General features: G+C 40.8%; 2 protein-coding genes across 7 annotated transcripts in view; one reads left to right on the top strand and one right to left on the bottom strand.

The window, feature by feature from the left end:
- The first annotated feature begins 1,814 nt into the window (after positions 1-1,814).
- The window catches only part of LOC147800700 (uncharacterized), a 54,362-nt gene continuing 31,255 nt past the window's right edge, over positions 1,815-24,921 (top strand). For 2 of the 6 annotated variants that reach the window (XR_015426090.1, XM_087139396.1), the window contains exon 1: positions 23,973-24,301. The gene's annotated coding sequence lies outside the window, so the exon portion shown is untranslated. The other 4 variants (XM_087139552.1, XM_087139464.1, XM_087139431.1 and 1 more) reach the window with 4 other exon arrangements.
- LOC110979633 (uncharacterized) lies at positions 2,881-17,091 on the bottom strand. Its single transcript, XM_022235623.2, has 10 exons — positions 16,878-17,091; positions 14,327-14,450; positions 13,789-13,926; positions 11,937-12,053; positions 10,751-10,846; positions 10,048-10,068; positions 8,758-9,444; positions 7,067-7,143; positions 5,727-5,811; positions 2,881-5,404 (listed from the first exon to the last, which is right to left on the bottom strand). Exons 1-10 carry the CDS (start codon positions 16,959-16,961, stop codon positions 5,343-5,345), a joined length of 1,491 nt encoding a protein of 496 aa, XP_022091315.2. The 5' UTR covers positions 16,962-17,091; the 3' UTR covers positions 2,881-5,342.

The raw sequence follows: 24,921 nt of genomic DNA, 5'->3' as shown, positions 1-24,921 counted from the left end.
CAACATCAGCTGATGGTTCAAGTATTCTTCATCAATTAGCAAGATTCTGAAATTTCAGACCCAAAGTTTTTACCTGAGTGTCGCCCCGAGAACACCCATTTTATATATAACATAATCAGTTAAGACCATCTTGATGGCGTATATTCCGTACTAAACTAGAAAATAAGTCCTAGATAACGTAGCCGATACACTGATACACGCGGGAAACGTCTCACCTGCCTGCATCTATAATGCAGAAAATAATTCACAGAAAACGAGGCCGCATATCATACGAGCAAAAACCTGCCCTATTTCCTCCGTACGCATAGATTTGGTGCTGAAAAGCTGCATTTAAGCGATGAAATACAGAAATTTCACCTCGCTTATCTGAATGTGAACCATTTCAGGCTGACTTTCATTCAGCCTGACGCACACTGGTAGGTCTACGGTTGAAATCATTTCAGCAGATTTCCTGTCGAAAATAACTGGACCAATGCGAACAAGCATAAGTCGTTTATTCAATCGAGGAGGGTCTAGGTTTGACTGAGATCTTGCAGAGAATCGATGACGCGATGGAGGACCGATTGACGAAAATAGAACAGCTTTACAGTACCAGTCTATACAAGGACTGTTCTTCCAGCTTCGTCTGATAACCAGCTGTCACTAATACACCAGTGGAACACGCAAGAGCTCCACTTTTGCTGGGTTCTTAATCTCATAATCTTGTTACGTACAAAACAAGCAACAATGTTAATTAAACCCCTTTTTTCCTACTAATTAATCGGACTACATGACTATGCGGCTGTCAATGAGTAAAGCATGCAGTGGGAACTTATGAGGGCGATATACATTTCCTGTGGATGGTACTGGCTTCATCTCAGAAGACTTTGCACAGCATCAGGTTTAGAGTTATTAGGCATGTGCCAATGACTACAGTTATTGAAAGCCGTGATTTGAGATAAAGCGTTTTTACGTCCACAAGGCCCGTCCTCGTGTCGCTGGCAGGGTAAAAACATACACGATTGCTTTGTCCCGTATCGCTCAGGCGTAGAGGGCGCAGGCGATAATGACCGGCCACATCACTGAAGGCAGCAACTGTTTTATATTACCAACAAATCCGAAAGTAAAACTGGGACTCCCTGATGCCTAAAACATTTCTTCCTCAAAGAATGCAGCGGCATTAAAATTATTTAGCTCCGGGAAATAACGAATCTGTAGGAAAGTGCACGAGGGCCGACTACCTGACGACCTACGTAGACGCGTGTTGTTTCTAGTCATAGGCCTACTTTCGTTGTCAATAAAATTGGGCACGCCCTGCTACAGAGCACGTCTTAATTTGGTTCCCCGACCTCTGTTGTAAATCACGAAGCCACCATCGTCTTAAATATCCGTCGTTGTCTTCTATAGCATGACGTAAAATAAATAGGATGGAGAGCATGCAAGACATTTCAGCTTTGGCAAAGGAGAAAGGAGCAAGGCAGTGCCGTTTCATCTTTAAAATACCCATGGGGATCAGTGTAGTTGGTAAATCCATCATGAGCGAAAAGAAAGCATAACGTTACGAATCTAAGATATGCAGGTACAGTGCAGTACAAAAGATGGCTTGGAACGTATACGTATATGGCATAGTCGCTACAGTAGTAGTCCCATATCGTAATAGTTACGGCCCAACTATCAATGAAAGTAGAGACGTCACGGCTTGGAACAGGAACCAACCAGTTTCGATAGGCAACACACCGCACAACGTGTCCGGAAGTTTAATCAATAATTACGACTCAGGCCACAACATCGGGTGAGATTTAAATCAGGATAGGAATAGAAAAAGGCAGTGGTTAACAGCCTCGGGACAGCCAATAAATGCAGAAATCTCTGGGTAGGAGCCCAGCAGTGCTTGCTTAAAGTCTCCGATGTGGAATGTTGTATTTATGGCCGGAAAAGCTGCACGAAAGTCGGACGAAACGAGGCAGGAGGCTTTGGACATGCGAGTCTGCAGAAGAGTGCTGGGCTGGGAAAGCCGAAAAGTGGGTGAGTGAGGAAGTGAAGGAGCCTTATCACCATGGTATTGCTATTGTTAATCAAAAGAAGAAATATCTCAAAGCAATGTAACTTTAAACGAAGACATGAAAATCTCCGAGTGGATGCCAACAGCCAATGTAAGAGAAATTCTGTTCAGACTTTCTCAGTCCCCTGTGCCTTCCAGAACGAGTACTTGACAAAAACTCAAACCAGTCCTGAAAAATAGTGCACTTTCAAATGAAGACGAATCAATTATTTTCCGCCGATCCATTATAATGCATGGATATAAAATACCGTAATTGCTTTCATTGTCCAAAGCAAACGCGAAAAAATGATTAGGTATTTAGGGACATTACGCAATAAGAAATTTCAGAATTACTGTAGTTACTTCAATAATTTTTAAAGAAAATTCAAATTGAAAAAAAATTCAAATTGCATGAATTAAAGATTTTCATGAAGTCAATGATACCTCAGAGACATGTACATGTCCACGGGAGTTTCCTGTTAACCGCTTAAAAAAAACTGCTTTATGTTGCACAATTTCAAATAGACGTGGGTGTTATATTACAATGGTGATGTCATACAGTTGTTTGCATAAGGTGCACAGATTCCAAGATAAGGTGACTTACATTAGTAATTCTCAGTTCCTCGAGGTGTAGGGTGAAAATTACACTTGATGTAACTCTTACTGGGACCATGCAATACACGTATTTTACCACAACCCTTATTTAAATTGAACCTGTGCGTTTCAATTAGCCTTATTTTCAATCGCTACCTTTCTGCGCCCTTTTGAGTTTGGACTAATGCAACTTCATAAGCAAGTTAGCGATGTTATCTGTGGCAGTGGACCTCAATGTAAAAACTGTGCATACAAAACTGCTGGAATTTTGAAAACTTTGTTGTCATAAATTTAATAAGCCAAAGAGCGACCTTTTCGCAGAAGGTTTTCAAAAAGCAAATTTGGGGTTCCAATTCTGAACACGAAAACGTGATCTGAACAATGTCTGATCTGATGAACAACACAGCAACAGTGCCCTCACTTGACTGGGGAAGTTTGGACAAAATTTAACTTTTAAGAATGTGCACATTTCAACACACTTAACTGCATCTGTCACGGCAGCACCCACACCATCTATGACAGCTGGTGCTACGTACAAATGTTTTCTAATCCATCTGAGCTTGGTGGTCGAACATCTGCACTAGTAAGCTGCAGGTCAGGGGTTCGACCCCACCAACGTAAAGCTTTTTTACTTCTCAAAAAGCACCAAGTAAACAGGGCTTTAAAGATTATCACTGTGAAGGCCATATCCAAAGTTAAAATTCACAACCCACACAGTAACTTCAAAGACTGGCCTTAGGTACTAGGTTTCCAGTGACTAAAACACATTCTTGACCACAGAACTCAATACGCGCGTTTCACAATAGTGCGCCTCCAAGAGACTGCAACGCGCTAGCCATTCATAATGCACGAAATCTATACCCTATGCACGTTTGGACAGATTTCGCGCATTGTGATTAGCCAACACGTTGCAAACTCTTCGGGGCTCACTATTGTGAATCGCCCGCATTATATAGCCATATAAACCAGCTTTAATACAAGTCATGCATTATTTCCTAAATGCGCTGTTAAACGAATTTCAGATCTTTATTACAGCAAGTTGACTACCTCCTAAAGTGAATTTCACACATGTACAAATACAGGATTTTTCAATGCGCAAGACAAATGGACGATTTCTGGTGTTCTTTGCTGTTGTCACATAAAAACCTTGTATTCGTGATCCTGAAGTAGGTTTGTGATTACCCAAAACCTATCGAGTACAAGTCTTTCTCTACTTAAAATGAAGCAAACATTTACTGAGATGAAATCTACTGTATGCTAACTAAGGAGGCACTAACATATCTTTGGCTGGCACAAGATCAAATGAAGGATCATTTCTGCAGAAAATGTACTCAAGTTAAAAAACTCTTCTCTGCATGCAAGCAATGCAAAAACTCCCACAGTATGATTCTGCTTTTAAACTGTTGCCTGTTAACAAAGCATGGCATTAACAAAGGCTCAGGCTTTTGTTGTCAGGGAAGGTCTCAGGGCAAACCACGTAAAAAAATTGGGAACGTCAAGTAACGCATACTACTACCAGCTGTAAAATTCGCCGGTTTGCAAAATTCACAGATATTGGATAGAATGCTGATGATAAATACGCATTTTCTGCGTGGCTTCAAATTTCATATTTTTCACAAAAAATTGGCATGTCACAAATCTTCGCCATTCCATATTTACTCATAACTAATTAATGACAATAACCGAGTCACACTTAATTTTACCCCTTATTTTGACAAACTTATTAATGAGTAATTTCATATAAAACAATCTACTTGTGCATTCGGCTGAAAAAAAATGTGCTCCATTCAAAGTAACTCCTCTTCAAGTTTTGGGCAACAGGGCTTTTCAAACAATATACAAACATCAACTTAAATATGTACAACTCAGCTTTCAGAGGCATCCTAAATGACCTGTGATTTCCTACTTTTTTTGACCAAAAAACGTCTCCCAAATTTATTTTGCAAAACCCCACTCATTACAATACAGCAAAAATATCTCAACCATTTTGTTACACATCACTGAAATGTGCCTAAACTAAGAACAAGAAACAGTTTGCTTTCCACCTGGTGAACTCATGAGTTCTTTAGTTCACAATGGTGAAAGTTTTAGCACTGGTGAGAGCAACACCTCTACTTTATACAGTGACTGATGTCCCTTTGAAGTTAAAGTACACAAGACTGTTCCCATTTCCCACACGATGAAGTATTTCGGAAAATTGAGGAAGTTTTGTGTCAAGTATGACAGGGTTTAGGTTCAGGTAGCCACAATACCGTTTCGACTCTTTAGCACCATTCAGGGAAAAAAAAGGATGTGGTTTGGGACAAGCAGTGCACAAGGTATGTGTATTAGAAATGAATGCATCATCAGAAATTGGGCACTTTCATTATTGCACCTTAGCAGCAACAGCTTGATTTTTGACAATGTAGACCTGACACATTTCAGTATATGAACTGCATACATGCTTCCACTTGGCTCTAGTGGGTGGGTCACGCAGTGCCTTCCACAAAGTTACACAGTGGCCATGATTCAACAGGCTGAAAGTACCTATAGTTCGACGTGGACACCTGAAATTCCTTTCTCAGCCAAAATTCACTTTTTGTCCTACTGTCCTGGCCCTAGTACTTTACAATGAGTCTGCTGAATTGGGCAAGATCAGGCTGTGTAAGATAGACATTTGCTCTGCATTGGATCTGAATGAGTAACTGTCTTCCATCAGGTGTACATCCCCTGTGGTAAGATGGAGATCTTAAGAGGGAGGCTCTTCTGATTTTTCTTTCTCCTCTGGTTCACTGCGTTCATTTTGATCACCTGTGTGACACAAATAGTTAAACCAACATCTGTTTTTAAGAAGGATGCATATTATGTATTATGCACAAATCATTTATTTGTCATCTGATTACGCCAGGTATTAGTTGAATCGTTATTTTACAGAATTTCTTTGAATCAGAACAAAATATATGACCACTGAAGCCAACCACAAATAACGTTATCCTGTACTGCACTGTTACTTTCGAAGATAAATGCCGAGTCAGAAAACGAATCAATGTAATTCTGTCTGTGCACAGCCTCAAGTATTGTCTGTGGGTTGGCTGTGATAGAATAGCCTAACCTTACAGACTGGAGGCATTACCATTGAGAGGGAAAAACTTGGGAAGCTGTTCTTCATAGATCTCCACGTCGCTGTCCAGAAATAGGCAGAAGACTACACGCTCAATCTGTCAATGCAGGAAACACCATTTGGATTTTCTCTCAAATCTGAGCTATTATCAATTGGTTGTGGCTGAATGCAAATGTAGCACACTTGTCCACAGATGTTGGAAGCGGTCATTAGCCACTGGCTTTTTATGTCATACACAACCTTTGGAAGCAGTCACTAGCTACTGGCTTTTATGTCACACACAACCTTTGGAAACAGTCACTAGTTACTGGCTTTTATGTCATACACAACCTTTGGAAGCAGTCACTAACCACTGGCTTTTATGTCATACACAACCTTTGGAAGCAGTCACTAGCCACTGGCTTTTATGTCATACACAACCTTTGGAAGCAGTCACTAACCACTGGCTTTTATGTCATACACAACCTTTGGAAGCAGTCACTAGCCACTGGCTTTTATATCATATACAACCTTTGGAAGCAGTCACTAGCCACTGGCTTTTATGTCACACACAACCTTTGGAAGCAGTCACTAGCCACTGGCTTTTATGTCACACACAACCTTTGGAAGCAGTCACTAGCCACTGGCTTTTATGTCATACACAACCTTTGGAAGCAGTCACTAGCTACTGGCTTTTATGTCATACACAACCTTTGGAAGCAGTCACTAGCTACTGGCTTTTATGTCACACACAACCTTTGGAAGCAGTCACTAGCCACTGGCTTTTATGTCATACACAACCTTTGGAAGCAGTCACTAACCACTGGCTTTTATGTCACACACAACCTTTGGAAGCAGTCACTAGCCACTGGCTTTTATGTCACACACAACCTTTGGAAGCAGTCACTAGCCACTGGCTTTTATGTCACACACAACCTTTGGAAGCAGTCACTAGCTACTGGCTTTTATGTCATACACAACCTTTGGAAGCAGTCACTAGCCACTGGCTTTTTATGTCATACACAAACTTCGGGAGCAGTCTTTAGCCTCTGACCTTTATGTCAAACAAAACCCGAGACACTATATCCTGTGATAGCCCTGTAAGCTTTTATAAGGCTACATAAACAATTCTTGACACAAAGTCAAATTCAGATGAGATGTATGTATCATAATGTAGGCTCTTTCAGGGTGTCAAACGTTTTGGACCAAAAACGTCAAGACTGATCCATTTCCCTTTTTATTTGTTTTTATTTACTTATCTTTTATTCATTATAACTCCCCATATCCTATCAATAAGGCAAATCCCCATTTCCCTCTCTGTTTCCTGGTGTCTGCCAACTGCAGGACTAAGGGAACAAAACAAAGTCACTCACATCACTTTTATCATTGGTTTCCAACCATTTCTGGACAGTTTCTAGAGCCACGTGGGCCGCATCCTCTTGTGGGTAACCTACAGAATGGAATCAACACAGTTTCACAAACAGTTCAGGATGACTTGAAAAGGATCCGTGTACTCCAACCTAGAGAGTACCATAGTGAAGACACCACTCTCGTTTTGCCTACAACTTGTATCGGCGGCCAAAGTTTGCTGAAATATCACCTTTAGGTTGGTTTTCCACTTCACGTCAAATTCATTCAAAATGGACATTTGTCCCATTAATTTTACAAAGGGGTGCATTTTCATTTAGTATTTAGTAGTTCGTGTGTTATCTTTTGATGTTCTGGTAGCTGTGTGGGGTTTACAGACACTTTGTAAATTATTCTCTTTTGCACGGACAGCCAACTTAGCTTTGGCAGCCCCTTGTAGGAAAAACATGACAACGGTGTCAAAAGAGCAGACCCTGTATGTCATGTGCACAAAGGTATTAGCACGCGAACCAGTGCATGAACCAACGCACTTGCGTACTCCATTTGTTTGCACTACACTTTCCAGTTCAAATGACATCTCCCATACTCCACAGAAGTACATGTAGCCCAGTGGCCTATTGGGTTTTCCTCATCCACCACCATCAAGTTTGAAAAGTAGCCAACAAGTTTAACATCTTGGGAGCTATTTGTACATTCTTTAGCATTTCATATTACTCAACAATATCTTTAAAAAAAAAGCTGTTCTTGAAAGAGTAAAATTGCTTTCAATTTCTATGAAAATAAATCTACATACACCTCTTAGAAGCCCAGGCTTGAACAAGGCCTGAACTAAATATAGGCAGGTCCGAAGTGGGTCCTAAACCCCATACTAAGGCTTTGCCCCTCACTCCTCGATTGAAATTTTTATTTTCAGTCCCCATCAAGTTTAAAATTTAGGACTTGGAAAATAGGGCTGTGCCGAAAATCCTAATATCCAAATATTCGATCGGTTTACCGAATATGATTTTTACTGAATTTAAATATTCAAATGTAAAATTCATGAAAAGGAAGGGAAAATGTTCTTTTGTTTTAAATGAGAAAAACTGCACTGTGGAGGCTTGTTTCAAGTAGACTTATCTTATGACTCAAAAAGTAAATTATTCATTAAAAAAATTCAAAGGGAACAAATTAAATCTTGCTAAATCGTGCCTGGAGATAGTCCTAGAAGTGAGAAGCTATTATAGCGATTATAATGTACAATTGGCTTGTTCATCAACAATCTTCCAGTCAGTACAATAGAATATTCAGACGTTCAAAAATGAAGGTTGAATATTAGAACAGTGAATTATTCAAATTGACTCAACCCTGTTGGAAAATGCTAAGGATTGTAAAAATTTTGTACTTGGTGACTGAAATTCCAACTTCGAGTTGTTTACAATTCAAGACCATTCACTTTTATGCTTTGATGCAAAACCAAACTTTATTTGATGTACAATTTATGAGTTATCACGTTAAATTAATCATTTCAAAATTCCTGTATCACAACAGTTCAAAACACTTCAGAATCTCTACAGCTAAAAACCAAGCAGTGATAAAGAAAGACGATTCCATGAAAATCATGGATAAAGAATTATTTTTCTCAAAGCCCCTTGGCACATTTTCCCAACACATCTTGATTCAAAGAAACTTGGGGCATGTTAAATTGAGATGAACTCACCAAAAATTCCAGTTGATATGCAAGGAAAGGCAATGGACTGAATGAGAGGCTCAGGAGGAACTATTGCAGCCTCTTGGAGATGCCTCTCAGGTTTAGACTCTAGCGCACCCCTGCTTTCTACGGCCGCCTCCTCAGGATGTCTCGTGGGTTGGGACTCTTCAACATTCCTACTCTCCGCTCCAACACCTACTCCTTCCCTCCTCGACACATCCCCTCCATCTTTGTCAATGACTTTAGTGGCTTCTTTCTCAGTGTCTGTCTCTGTAGCTTTTGGGCTGGTTGCGTTACCATCTTCAACGTCCCCCTGCCCTTCGTCCTTCTGCTCATGTTTCCTCACCTTTGCTCCATCACTCTCATCAGGGACGCCGCCCTGTCTTTCCTCCTTGAGGCGTTCATCTCCTTTGGTGCTCATCTCTACAGCCTTTCTTTCCTTTTCCGCTTCTCCCTTTTCTGCTTCTGCTCCTCTGCATCCCTCTTCTTCTTCCCCTTCTTTTTTGGTCTGGGTGGAGTTTGCCGCCTTCATCTCCAGTCTGGCCAGGTTCTCCTGCCTCTGTCTCTGTTTGTTGTTGTGCTGCTGGGCCTTCTCCAGGCAGGTCCAGTAGCAGCTCTCCAGGAACTGTCTTGATTCCTTGGGCACACCGTCTCTGCCGCAAGACCGAACAATGGGCCCAACAGTGTGGATGACATCTGAAATTTAAAAAATACAAACTCTGGACCCACTGGAAGCACGACTACAGTCTGGATAATTTAAGCTATTACAACTTCTGGTTGTAAGCAAGCCCATTGACTCTTTGAAACTTTTATCAGTTTAACCCTAACCCTCCTCAATCCTCCAACAGGTGAAGGATTGAGGAGGGTTAGGGTTAAGTAACGTTAATTAATGTACATGTATGGCCTAATTTGGCAAAAAGTCAGGCACTTTTGGCATGTTTGGACAGTCCATCCAAGTCCATCACAAGTAGTCCAATCCTAAGCCAACTCACAAACTATTCAAATGACTGTGACGTAAGCATTCTTTTGTCATTGTTCGCCCCGTCGCTTATGACTGGTCTTGTTAACGGACTTGTGATGGACTCAACTATAACGCTGCTTCTAAGCACCAAGGGAAAAGCGAGTGTTCCAGTACTAAGTCATTTTGCCTGTGAGTCAAATTCCATCTTGGTAAATGTAAACTTACCTCAACTAAATAAATGCAACAAGAGGAAGAAAAATAACTGACTTAATTACACGATACTGGATCAATCTCATATCAAACTATCCATCAACAACCATGTCACCATTTGTACTTACATCTTGCTGGAAGCAGATATCCTGAGAAGAAAGAAAACCACAGAAAAAAAGTTGAAAAAAGGGCACATTAAAATATGAAAGGATCGGCAGCGTATGGAAGCAAAGGTAGCCAGGCTGCAGATAACCATGGTCGAGATTAGTGTGCATCTACGGGAGATGAAAGGACATTTAGGGTGTTCACTGAACAAACACTGCGAGAGAAAAATTTATATCATTTTTGCTTGTCCTTGTATATTCCTGCTATCTGGCCCGATGTTCAACAGTATATCTACGATGAAAAAGTTAATGCTCTTTTGATATAAATACCTTCTGTTACCTTCCATGAAGTCAGCTTAATTTAACTGGCCATGGCAAAATTGCAAGCCTGGTGACAGTGGCTAATTCCAGGTCAGGTCAGCAACACCCAGCAGGACCAACCTGTCAAATGACTTTGCAGGGCTACAGCTGTATTAATAGCCAACTGCAACTTACAAAAGGCAATTTTGCTCAGTACCTTTCCAGCCTCAAAATCTGCCACAGTACAATGTACAGGAAACTACTGATACATTCTTTGCACATCATCCGAGATTCTACCCCAATCCTGCAAAGTCCTCTGAACCTTCCCAGTAGCTTTTGGAACAAATCTTGAGGGGAGGGAGAAAGGGGTAGGCATGATCATAAGTAGAGGCGAGAGAAAACCTCAAGAAGGATGGTGTGACTATACCTGCAGATATCTTGGCATCCCCTGTATCACATCCGTCTAAAATCTTACATTCCTGCAGCAGTTTATTCCCTGCCATCCTGTGGATGGCACCATCAACTGTTCAAAGGCAAAAAAAACATTCTCCAGTCAAGAATGACTGACAGTAATTTTCTGAATGATTAACTTGTACCTTAATCTCTATCCTAGGAATATCTTGTAAATTGCTGATTTTTTGTGGGGGGGAGGTTCTTGGGGGTGCGTGTTTCCATTCCACCCTTGTTTAAAACCAAAATGCAGTGTTATCTCCAGAGTGCTCCCTAAACAACACTGGAATGCCCAGTGCACATGTACATGTAAATCCACTCCATGTGGGAACAAGAGATGGGTGTGCTTTCACACAGCAACGGTGGTCGTTTGGTGGGAAATCACCACTCATATGCAGAAGTTAATGCACGTCAAGCATAGGACGTGCCGAGCATGCCCAGTATCTAATTTGTGATGTAAATAAATTGCCCCCAAATTTCAATGGGCACTCAAATGAAATGATTTTCTTTTCTTTCCCGTTAGGGAGTAGATAAAGGAACAAAAGCATACAAGCTTGCAATAAAGTACAAAAACCATCTCTCACAAAGTCGGGAGGCAACTTGGGCAAGACACATCCAGACTAAAGACTCGTCTTTTTCTTCTTGGCATTATTAACATCCCCAATCCAAACAAAAACAATGTAAAACGAAGAGCATGTAGTTAGAAAAAAAAAATAGGTCTCCAAATAAAAGTCTCCTGATGTATCGGTGACCAATATATCATTATCCTGATGAATACACTTCAAGGAAAAAGGACATCATAACTCCCTAGGCCCTTGCACCAAAAAGCAGTACTGAACCCCAACAAACTCCAACTGCTACTAAGTAGTCAATGTAGTAAAAGGACCAAACCTGACAAACTCCAACGGGCTACATACTAGGAACAGTACATAACAGGGTCAATACTGTTGAATTCTGATTGGTTTGGTTGACTACTGAGTATTCTCAAATCTAATTCCAGCACCAAGAGCACTGCCTACTCAAAAAGCTCCTCATTAATGGCAGGAGGGTTGTACATGTACAAGTTACTGTTGACAAAACATCAAGGGTCAGTCACTTTGTATGATTGCTGACACAGGGCTTTTGCTATTACTGTGCTTGGATTGATCTATAACAAAACAAACCTCCGCCGCCGCCCAGAAGGGACCTGTTGGCAGCATTGACTATGGCATCCACATCCAATTTGGTTATATCTCCTTGCCATATGGACACCTTACTCCCCAGGCCAAGTCCCTTGGACTCTGCATTACAAACAAAGAATGTCTCACAATGATGAGCAATGGATTTCCCAGTAACATACCAGCATGGACAAGGACTATTCTTGCCTGAAACTTTCAAACTCGTGTTTCAGCCTACAAGCCGAAAGGCAGAGTGGGGGGAAAAAAAGTGAATGCATCTGCATTGCAATCCATTATGTTCAGAACATTGTGATTGATAGAAGCTACCAGTCATCGCCTGTCGCACTGGCAAGACATGTATTTCATCTTAAAATGAGGTGACAGTTTCTTCCTCTATCCTATTTATTTTCCCCTTTCCTTTATTTTGTGAAGCACAGTCATGCATGTGATTGATTGTACGGTGCAGTCGATGGATGCAAAATGCATACAAAAGAAGGGAGAAATTCATATTTCTTAATGACAAAAATCACATTCTTTAGGTTTATTTCAAAGGGATTCCAGGCTGTTAAAAACAGCTGATACGACCAACACCAAGGTATAGAATTCTTGCTAGAGCAATTCTGATGTCATTTTATGTCATGTCATGATACAGTAGGGTTCCCGCTGACAGATGCCATTGTCTCCAAATAGTGAAATTTATAAACTCTGGCTTAAGTTTAACTGACAACAAGGAAAGAGAATCCCCCTAAATTTGGCTGTTATTGAAAATTTGGCATCTGGAACACTGAAACAGTATGCACTACGCATAATCTGTTACATTTGTTACAAACGATTTGGTACAAATGGGATCAACCTGTACCAGCAGTCTTGACCATGGGCATAAATTAAAAGTTGTTAAGTGTCAAGAAAGCAATTATTAGATTGATTTGCACCCAATTGTGTTATCCACAAGGTAAAGTTTCTACCAGCAATGAGCGTTTACCCCAAAGGAAGTCTGGCCAACGAACTACATGTATCACACTCATTCAGGAAACTGGATGGGTTTATCAAAGTTGGTGTTAATTGCTGGTACTATGAGTCACCATCTCTTACAATCCTAGTGTTACAATGCAGGAAATGATCTTTCTTTAATTTCCAAATCACACAGGCTCTGCTGGAAATAAAAAGACATCATGCTAATTCAGTTAGCGATGCATTTTGTCCACAGGACAGCATGCACGACATGTACATGTACCTGTACATGTATGTCTGCTTACCAACCAACAGGGAAAGGTGAATAGGGGATTGAAACAAAGCGTCCTTGTAACTTCTTGTGTCTTCCTCGCAAAGCCTCAAGCACAAACCACTCTGGTTCTTAGTAAATGTACACACTTTTACAAATCAAATCAAATACACACTTTTACAAATCAAATCAAATCGAATCAAATTAATTACAAATCAACGTTCAAATATTACAGTGGCCGGGGGTAAAGAGCCACAATTACATTACACTCCACATCATAGGTTTTGACTCTCTTACTGATGTAGTCTGATTACACTTTCCATGATGTTTCATGATAGAGTGCATACCTTTACGCAATGGGCAGGACTCACAGAACAAATTAGTTGCGCAGCTAGATGATCCTCAATTTTACAAAAATCAGAACACTCCATGTGTTTCATATTTTAACAACTCAGGTGAAAAAAAATTCACAGGTACAAGACAAAGATACAGTACCTATTATTTGTCTCACACATTGCACACTTTCATGAAACGTGTCCCAACTTGTCACAAAATTCATACAATAAGGTGTGGCATGGTGTGATTGTCATTTTTTCCTCTTAACACATTTGTTTACATTTGCAATTCAAATCTTACTCTTAGCTGGTTGTCTCTCTAACTCATTCTGGGTTGCATAGTCAGGCCAGGTGGGTATATCCTCTACACTGGTGACTGTAGAAAGTTTCCATCTTGCCTCCTTGGCCTTTTCCTCCAATGACTTGCGCAGGTACTCCTCTGAGAAAAAAAAATAGACAGGGGAGTCAGTAGTCGCATGCTAAAAGTACATGTAGCTCATAACAGCTAGCAAAAAGGCTGAAATTTAAAAAGTTTACATAATTTTACATAGGAAAGGGACACACAAAAAATGAAAATTCGAGTGGAATTCTAACAGAAACAGCCGAAATGAGCTGAAAAGCTGAATTTTCACACCCCTAACTGAAGAGTTAAACCTGGACCAGGAGTGTCCTCTTGTGGTTCCGATTAGTTCTTGGTGGGCAAAAACTACAAGCAAGTCCTTGTCTACAAAATCTCAGAGTTTCAATTCCTGGGGGTCTTATAAGAAATGTGACATTGAACATGATGAATCATCTCGCAAATTCTTGAAATGAAAAAAGCCAACAAGTTGCCAGCTTACCTCTGTTTTTTCTTACAGCATACAACGGATGGCCAGAAGTTTTGAACTTCTGTAGAAGAGGCATTGGAATATCATCATGATCGATTCCTTGTGATGTCATTGTCACAGGGATGCTTCTGGAAACCTAGTGATTCATGTATGATCAAGAAACAAAACCTAACAGTAAAATACCCAGTTGTGAACAAAGATTGAAGTATAAGTAAAATAAATTTTAATAATTTTTCCTCAATAAAGCTGACACTATGCCCACAAATAAGTCTTGAATATACATAAACAATTTCCAGTTTCCTTTCAATTTCACCATCAGAGGGTCCATATATATTTATTTATTTTATTTTATTTGCTCGACAGATCGCTTGATAACTGAGCAACTAAATTACACCTGTATGTATCTCTTCTTATGAGTTGATCAAGTTCTTATAGAACAGAGTGACCACACAGCCTAGTGCAGTAAATCCCCCAGAATCACAGAAAGGCCAATGTGCTGTGCTGGGGTTGAACCACCTGGAGCTCTCTTTTTTATTTATTTTTCTCCTCCAAAAAGTCAAAATTATGTTTGGAAAGAGTTCCATAAACAGATATCACCCTGTGCACAAACCTACATGTATGGGACTAGCCTGGAAACTTTTGTGTTTTCTAAGTAAATGCTTCAACATTTTCCTTGCAAAATTTGACATTTTAGGACATGTTATCACTGCAAGTGAAAATGATCGAGTGATGTCCATATATGGAACTCTTATCTGATGTTCTTTGTCAGTTCCTACATCTAATAAGATATTTCTGTCTTTTCAAAATTCTAATTCATGGCTCTGGACTGGGAAGGTTTTTAAGGGAAGTAAGTCTTAACTTTGAAATTACACTAGGTCTGAGTTCAATCTTGTGAATACAAAGTCCAAATTGTGATGATAATGTAAATACTGGTAGACCTATGGATCCTGACTAAGAACAGCAGGCTAAGTAAGATCATTTATCAGGACATACATGTATGTACGATAGTATGTAATTCCAAAATTGTAAGGTTTTACCTAGCCCCACACATAGGGCTGTAGTGGCTCCCTTTTACAATCTGTCTCTTATCTGTCACCACCACAACCCTACTTCAAGACATGTCTTAAATGCCTCAGTGCAGGATTGTCACAAACTTTGAATCCTAATATCTTCCAAAATGAGAATGAAATGACAATTTTACTTACACCAGCATAATCCTCAGAGTTTGGACTTTTATATGAGCACCCTAAAGCTTTCCCAAACCATATGTATGGCCCCTTGAAAAACCGGGCCTGTGATATTTATATGCTGACCATGGGCGGCGCCATTTTGGAAAACAAAAGCAGCACTTCTTGCGCCGGGAAGTCAAGCCATCCGACAGGTGCCGTAGATACATAATTCATGTTGGTACAGTATTGCTTAGTAATAAGTTGCGCATACACTTTACTAGTGTACAGTACGCCCACAGCACGTGTGTGGAGCGTGATACAGTTACATGCATATTAATGTTATTCACATTTAATTTCACTGGTTCCTTGTTTGTCTCTCACGCAAGGTGTGATGGGGAGCCAGTTTTGTATGGTAAAACCTATACCAGAGCGCCTGTCGGGTGCCTTGAAATCCGACACAAGGACTGCTTTCATTTTTTAAAATGGTGCCGCCTATGGTCAGCACATAAATGTCACAGGCCCAGTTTTCAAGGTGCCATACATCGGAAAATATACGGTTTTAGCAAGCTTTAGGGTGCTTATATAAAAGTCAAAACTCTGAAGAATACGCCGGTGTATTAAAGTAAAATTGATGATTCATTCTCATTCAAAGTTTGTGACAATCCTGCAGTTTGGATTTCTGGCATTTAAGACATGCCTTGAAGTAGGGCTGTGGTGGCGACAGATAAGAGACAGATTGTAAAAGAGAGCCACTACAGCCCTACGTGTGGGGCTAGGTTTTCACCTGCAGCTTTGGAAATATTGTCAGGGTATAAAACCTTAGGGAAGAGTTCCGTACACGGTCGCCAGTACTTATTCCCTACAGTGACCCATTAGCCTTCAGAAAGCAATACATGGAGGGGAAAAACCATTACAAGTCGTTTACTTAGAAAACAAAATTTTTCAGACCAGTTTCATAGGTTTGTGTACGGGCTGTCAAGTGGCATCCGCTCTGTCCAAGCCTTAAAGCCACGAAAGCTACACACCCAGAACTGTCATGACTGTGTGGTTCGTCATAGGCCAATTTGTTGTTTGCTGCACTCAGTTCTGGGGGCAGGGTAGGTAAAGGCCTCACTGACCATTGCCTTGTATTCAAGACGCTTGAGAAACTAATCAGGATCTAGGCCTATATATCGACTGTCGACTGAGTACCCCCGAATTGTGGGGTTCGTCGTCCACAGCTTAGGGAGTATCAATTGAGCATGCCGAGACAATCGTCTTATGTCGAAATAAGACGTCTTACAGGTTTAGGCCTGTGACAACTCGATTAACATGTACAGTACAATCACTGACAATCCTAGAACAAACCGCATCGGCCGCGATTACATTACTATAAAGAAGACAATTTCCCTTACTTTCTGCGGCTGTAAAAGAGACCAAGGGCTCCACCTTGCACTCCTTGCACTACTAACAACACTATTATAGTATGCTTTGAACATTTACTTCACCACGACGTAGAAACATAAAATGAGAAAACTACCACCATGGCATAACCACGACGGAGAGTACTACACTACTGTACGATCAGCGCATCACTCGTCACGACAACCCACAATTACAATAACAACCCGGTACGTACCGGCCCGGGCATACAACTTGGAATGAGGCTCATCCGAAAGTTATGGCTGCGGCTTTTTATAACTTAATGAACCCGGCTGCAGCGGCTTCAGCCACTTCCTATATTAGTTATTCTCAGTCACAACCAGTCGATTGGGGATATGGCCTAACTCGGGCTGTGTGCCAAATGATTTCCTGCCCTTTTCTATATAACAACTATGCTTGGATGCAAAAGGGCATCACATAATTGCATCAACAATGCAGTTTCTTTCAATTGCTTATTCACTAAATTGCTAATTAAAATCACTGAAAATGCTTGTCAGTGGTTGTAACGTCTGTGCTCTGCAGAATGAAGGTGGAAATGATTGGGGCGGAAAAGAACGAAAGAAATTGAAATTCTTTTCAGTAACTTTATGGTCTTTCTGAGGGGTCAGGCTAAAAGTTAGAGCCTAGATACGTTTGGGGGAGGAACGGAAGTTAAAGAAAAATGCCTCTTTCTGGTTGTAAAAAAAATTGCTTTTGTACCTTTTGTGGATGGGGTGTGGATGTCGCCCTGGATCCGCCACTGCACAAATGGCATGAACTGCAAAGGGTCTGACAGTACAGAAACCTTGTCCAGCCAAAAGTTGATTAATCACGCTAAAAGTTTTTAAATGTAGGCTACTTTATGTTCTTAGATTTGTTGACAAAAGATTATCAGGTAATTATTGTAAACTTTAACGAAAGGTACTTCATTTCTCTTAATTCATTCACTCGTCTACGCAGTTTTAATGTAATTTTAAAAATTGGAACAGGTACATGTGTCTTGCTTATGCTGGTCCAACTGTTCAGGGCGTCAACACTTGCGCCAAGCTTGGCGTATCTGTTATAAAAGACACGCGCTCGTATGCAAAGCTTGCACGAAGTACAACGGGTGACACTCAGACTAAATGCGGTCAGTGGACGCAGGAAAAAATGAAAAGGGAACAGAATCAACGGTGGTGGAACGATTTTCAAGGGGGGGAGTTCTGAGACCATCGGGCATCAACCATTAATAGGCCGATCCATTAAGCCCCATTATAGGCACTAGCCCCGCGCCGCCCCTTAAATTGACTTAACTGAACAAGTACCATAAATCTCTAAGTGAATTTAAAGTGTTGGGAGGTGTGGCATTTTTCTCTTGGTATGAGAGGATGAGGAATATGTATGCATGGGATAAGCATACCACTGACCACTGACCTCCTACAGGTTAAAAATGGGGAGAGGTGAAAAAAGAGAACTGAGAAGAAAAAAAACCTGAAGCAGAGGACTAATTGGAGGGCAGGCTCTTGGGATGGACATCGCTTTTGTAAGAAGTAATATGTCCTACACATTGATGGGACATATTTAAGTTAGGCTAGCCTATACGGTTTGCGGCCTATACGTGGGGCCTGAATACACTGACAGTGATCTCCCCCCTACCAATGTAGTACACCATGGGCGTAAATCCCGGGGGTGGGGTGTATACCCCCCACTATTGGGGGGGCTATTGAATCCCCTACACATTTTTGTCATGAGCGAAAAAAATAAGAAATTAATCGGATTGTGAAGACTTTTTAGGATTTCCATAAACTAAGATATTTGCAACACCACTAAAAGGGGAACCATTTTATAAAGCTGTATATGCGATTCTGCTTGAATTTAGTACAAATTACAGATGTACATCTTTATCATGAACATCGCCCCTGTACAGTGTATATTGTGTAGTCCCCGCCCCTTTTCAAATTTCCATTGCCAGGCAAGACATCCCCCACTTTTCCCTCCCCCACCCCCATTTCTAGCCCAGACTTATGCAACTGCAGTACATGGTATTAGGCTGTAACTGTTGCCCCGCCTTGTTAAAGGCTATTTACAATGGGCAATTTTTGAATATTATTTATGTCTATTTACTTTCAGGTATAATGTATAAAAATGGCACCAAAATTTTCCCATTGTACTGCAAGAGAAAACTGCGTAACCAAAACGTGTTGACTCAGTACTTTTTGAATAGGGGGCTGCCAGAGCATGTTCAGGGATGCCTGTATGCACGTAATTGCCCATCTTCTCTCTCCTTACACTATAAAACACTAAACTCATCTTTCTTAATTTTGGCGATAGAGCAGCACGAGAATTGACGCTCGTTTCTTTCCTTCTATTCTTTCAGCATGATTTCCAATTATGACATGTCATGTAAAATCTTTTATACTCTATACAAGACGTCTCAATTTCTAGAACGGAAAATTTACATCAACGGCTCAGTGTAAAATAAATCGTTAGTAAGTCATGTTACGGGAAACTTTCTCTTAATAGAATCCATAAGGAAATTTTCGTTTGTACTCCTGTCTATATACCCCAGTCTTAATGCAAAATGGACAGCTGCAGTTTCTCTCTTGTGCTGTCTTGGATTTTAAACACAATATATAGTACCGTTTATCCAGCAAAACCATGCATCCTATTTACTTCTACTGCATCACAATTCATTTTCTATATTTTCGAATCACTTCATTGGAGACCACGACGTCCAAGACAAATGAGAGATAAAAAATTTCAAAAATGTTCGGGAAACTTGTGTCCAAAAACTGTCAGGGCTTTTCCCGTGCTATTTTATCAACAATTCCATTGTGCCGATTTGAACGCACGTTTATGGGTGTGCTAGCCAGAACTGACCATCTATGTTGTTGTAGGTTAAAGGCACATATAACCACTGACTATTTACAAAATTGACCCCCGTTAAAACCTTTCATCCTGACATTCCTGATTACATAAGTGCACCTTCTTATTGACCAATCAGAACCTTTACCGTTGGTGTTATTCAAATTTACAGGACAATTATTTCCCGCTTTACTACAAACCGCGGGAAATGTACATGTATAAGACTTGTTCTTCTTGCTTTGCTCAAACTCTACACATGTACAATATTTGGTGATTTGTATTTTTTAAAAAATGCATAATATTCTTGCTCATGTGAGGGCTGTGCCAGTGCTACACCCACTGAGTAAACAGTGTTGCAATACACGTTGGCAGGGCAAAAAAATTCCAAAATAACATTAATACTCCCAGCTGCAAATCCGTAATGAGAAATAATAATTCATGTGTTGTGGTAGGGTGCCCTCCAGTTCACATCAGATGAAAATAGGCCGTGTGCGATTCACTTGGCTAGCACTGAAACTCGTAGGTTAGCAGCTTCGCATGGGTATGGCTTGCAAAGATAACATTTAATCCCGGGATAGAGATATCTCTATTAGGAATAGACAGATATCTCTATATTAGGAATAGACATATTTCTATCAGTAATAGAGATATCTCCATTCCTAAAATAGATATCTCTATTCCTAATAGAGATACCTGTCTATTCCTAACAGAGACACCTGTTTATTCCTAATAGAGATATCTCTATTCCTAACTTGATAGATATATCTCTATTCCTAATGAGATATATCTGTTCCTAATAGAGATATCTCTACTAAGAATAGACAAATTTGTATACGCGGATTATGCTTTGCATGCACGCCATATAGGCGCGGCCTGAATTAATTCACCGCACCCTTTAACTTCAATATGTTGACCGGTAGCTGTGCAGATGCTCGCCCTCTGCTGGACAACTGGTTACAGCATTTCCCAGTAGGTTTTCTGGTGTTTTCCGACACCGCCTGATGTTTTCTGTTCTTTCCTTGTCATTTTTCGGCGTTTTCCGGTTACAATTTCTTGGTAGTTTCCGGTGTTTCCGGTAGGGTAGTATACTTCGTTCCCCTCCCGGTAACTAGTATCGCGGTATCGGAAATTTTGAATTTTGCATTGCCAGTGAGTTCCAATCGGTAATATGCGCCCAAGGTATTTAATAATTTATGGCCTGAGGATAAGTTTCATTGAAACAGAGACAAAAATTCTGCATGTTTCCGTAAGTTTCGAAAATTTTTAATGTATTTTTCCGCAATTTGTAAATTCTCCTTGACCGTGTCCGTCATTACCTACCGCTTATCTCTTTGACAATTATTTCTAACGCCACCCTGCCCTTGAATATCCGTTGCTGGGTTCTCATATGTCAATTTCGAAATGGCAAAAGGTGTCTCAAGGCACATTTTAAATGCAAAAATGCCCATGGGGGGGATTCAAAAATAATAAGGGCTTCTGTGCTGAAAAACTTTTGGGTACGCAAAGCGCGCCCCCAGTCCCCATTTCAATCTTCATGATACAATAGGCTTGTATCAATCGTACTTTTACCCTTCGCGCCCGGGGCAGTTAGCGCATAATTACGTCGGCATTATTGTCGCAATTATTTTGGTTTTCTAATACAACTTGAAGAATTTGCAACGGATATTTAGAATTTGTAACATAAATTTTGAATAAAATAGTTCAGGTCTAATGGGATGGTCATAACTCTCGGAGAAATAGAACATAGAAATAAGACATTTTTAACAATTGTTTCAAACATCGATAAAAGAATGAGTCCACCAAAATATGGAAGTTGCGATACCCACATATTTATTATTCCTACGAATAAACACCAGTTTAAGTAATAAGATGAATGTCAAAGTCGTTGCTACAGTTAGGATTGGGGGGGGGGAGTTCTGGTGAAAAAAATGAAGTCATTCCTTGCCAGATTATTGTGTAAGGGACGCAGTACAGTTTTCCTATTTCGTTCTCTCGGCGTATGGCATCTTTGAGGAGAAGACTGGAAAAAATTGAGTCAGCTACAGGTAAAATGTAATGTTATCATAAAATGAGGCTAGCTTGTTTCCTTTGAAAACAAAATCGTTCCTTTTATCTTTATTTATTCACAAACAAAGTGCTTTAAAGGCCACCGTATAAAGCATTTCTCTATACCGCGATAATAGAGACTTCATACGGTGCGCACACAGATAGGCCCTATTCTAAGCTATCGTAGAGGAAAATAAATTTAATCACAAACAAAATTTATGACTCAAGTTAAAAAGTAAGAGTTAAACAACAGCAAGGATAGGATAATTTAGGAAGGTTAGCGAGCAATCTTTATTTCTATATAGAAATGTGATGACTACCGCAACCCATTACCGGAGTTGACTTGAAACGAGTTTACCCAGTTGACTCGGACCGATGGGTTGTCCTCGTAAGTGCATCAGGCAGAGCAGGTTGGGTCAATTCTTGCCCCAGACTGGGGACCAGTCTACTGGACTCCAAGCCGCGCCAAACCACGATGGTTGTGTTTGTATTGCGCATGCCCAATGTGTATTAGACTTGCGTTGCAGCCGTTCATCGGCATAATGGTTTGTGATGCATGGGGTGTGGGTTCGAATCGCGGGTCGGAATTGTGGGCAGGGAGGTTTTTTTAAAGGAAAATAAAGCCCGAATGTTATTGGAACCTAATTTCACACGTGAAGTTTTTATGGTTGGTTGAGCATCTGGATGTCATGCATTGTGCATGGTTGTGAACTGTGGTTTGGCTCCATACTTGGGATTGCATATGATATATAGCTCGTTTCCTTGGTCCGCAACGGTCAGTCCATGGAGGTGATTCTACCTCCATGGTCAGGCCAAAAAATGGAGATTCCACAAAAACACCTTCTATGAAATCCCTTTTAGGTGTATGGATCACTCACCCCCATCAAACCATCAATGTATTACTTTGGGCGATTTCCAGTTTGTAGAAGTTCGTGAAATTTTGGTTTCGATTTGGGCCATTCGTTTTACTATACAGCGATCAACTCCCGATCATTGACCGATTGCCTGGCCAAACAAAGTCGAATCGGGGTCTGTTTGGTCTGGGATCCAGACAACGTTGTCACGTAGATCCCCAGAGCATGATATTGCCAAAGACCGTTGAAGTACATGTATAATGAACCGAGACACACACGATGCTTGGGATCGAGTGTGAACTCGTTGCCAGACGTAGACAGAGCTTGTCCAATCCCAATGGCCTATCACTAATAGTTCGTAATTTAACACGCATGCGCACGAATGGCTTTGGAGGCAAGAAGTATGAGCGCGTCATTGAAAATGTACATGGGTGCGACTTCGAGGATCATTTTCTCTGGGTTTTCTATCTTTGTTCAGTTTTTTCTTCAGAAAATCCCATTAAATCGTCTTTGCTATTAGTTTCTAATTTAAGTGGTATTTTTAGTGCTCTGTAAAAAGATTTTAAAATCGTAATATTTCCTGCGCGCACGAAATCGTCTTTTCTTAGTATGGCCCCCCCTCCATCATAAGTACTATAAACTACATCGTTGGTGTTCTTGGAGCCAACCTATACATTTGTAAAAACATGTACTGATGTACATGTACATGTATATGATATGTACCGGTATTGTACCCATTCGATTCGCTGCATTCTGCTCTTGGGAAATCTGAAGAACCCCAAACACAACAACTGGACATGACATTTCTTTCGGTTGTACTCCCAGCTATGACCAAGTTCAACGGTAAGCTGTGTACATGTACACACAGTATACACTTACATTGAACATCGGTGTGTGTTTCACAAAATGCACAGGTTGGTTCCAAGAACACTAACGATGTTTATGATGTAAAGGGGCCACAGGAAAGGATGATCTTCGTGCACACAGGCAAAATTACGATTTTAAGATCTTTTAACAGAGCACTAAAAATTCCACTTAAATTAGAAACTAATTAAAAAAACGATTTAATGGGAACATTCTGAAGAAAAAAATGAAAGTGAGAAAACCTGAGAGAAAATGACATTTGAAGTCGCACACCTGTACATTTCAATGTCCCGCTCACAGTTCTTGCCGCCATAGGCTATTTGCGCGCATGCGTACATAATTTGAATTTATTAGTAAGAAGTCGGAAAAGCGAACGGTGTGCCACGGCACGCTATGCTGGCAACGAGTTCACCCTCTATCCCAAGCATCCTATCCTGATCCTGTGTATTCCGGTTCATCATTCGTCAACGTTCTTTAACTGGGGATCTACGTAATAATGCTGTGTGGTTCCCAGACCACACAAACCCCCACCATGTTCTGCACAGATCGGGAGTTAATCGCCGTACTCACGCCTAAATCAAAACCAAAATTTCACGGACTTCAAGTTCTACAAACTGGAAATCTCCCAGAGTAATACACTGGTTGTTTGATGGGGGTGAGTGATCTATACACGCAAAAGGGATTTCATAGAAGATGTTTTCGCGGAGTCTCCACATTTTGGATTGACGATTGTGGGGCCCAGGGTACGGAAGGCGTCCAGTACTAGACTGGCACCCAGTCTGGGGCTAGCTCACTTCTTGCAGGTACATGTACATTGTACGTATTACTAAAACGCATGTACGTACATTATAAGCCGTGGCCTTAACGCCACAATTTTTACAATGTGTCCGACCATGGATGAGTGCTGCTGCTTTAGCGGTAAGTTGCGCAGCAACACGTAAATTAAAAGAGTAAAGTTTTATTGTTATGTTTATTCCATGGATTCCTTCATATCATGGTTGGTGTCAGTTTGTGTGAGCTGCCCATCATCTGTCATGTCTGTCAGTATTTGCCCTGACATGCCTGACAAGTCAGTTTGGTGTGTCGCAGCATGTAGGTAGGCAGGTGGTAGGAGTGGTCACAGGTAGCCCAGGTGGACTCCCTGACCATACTACATAATGAAATGAAGACAACGTCCAACCTGGGCTAGGTCACAGGGTACCTCTAGTGTGTGTGACTGAGTGTGAGGGCAGACACAGTTATGTTTAGCCATTTGCGCCGAAATGGCAGCACCGGGCGTGCCAGGCTAGTAGTAACTAGGCCTAGTAACTCCCTAGGGAGCTGAGATGGTTTCAGGAATATTTATATATGATGCGCAAGCCCAATGTGCAAGGATAATGATAATACAGGGCCTCCGAATGGTTTTACTAGATAGATGGCATTTTACAAG

Source organism: Acanthaster planci, linkage group LG01 (assembly GCF_054643075.1).
Source record: "Acanthaster planci isolate LZ-2023a linkage group LG01, COTS_SCS, whole genome shotgun sequence".
In the NCBI taxonomy this organism is placed as follows: domain Eukaryota; kingdom Metazoa; phylum Echinodermata; class Asteroidea; order Valvatida; family Acanthasteridae; genus Acanthaster; species Acanthaster planci.
This window is presented reverse-complemented; position numbering and strand designations above follow the sequence as displayed.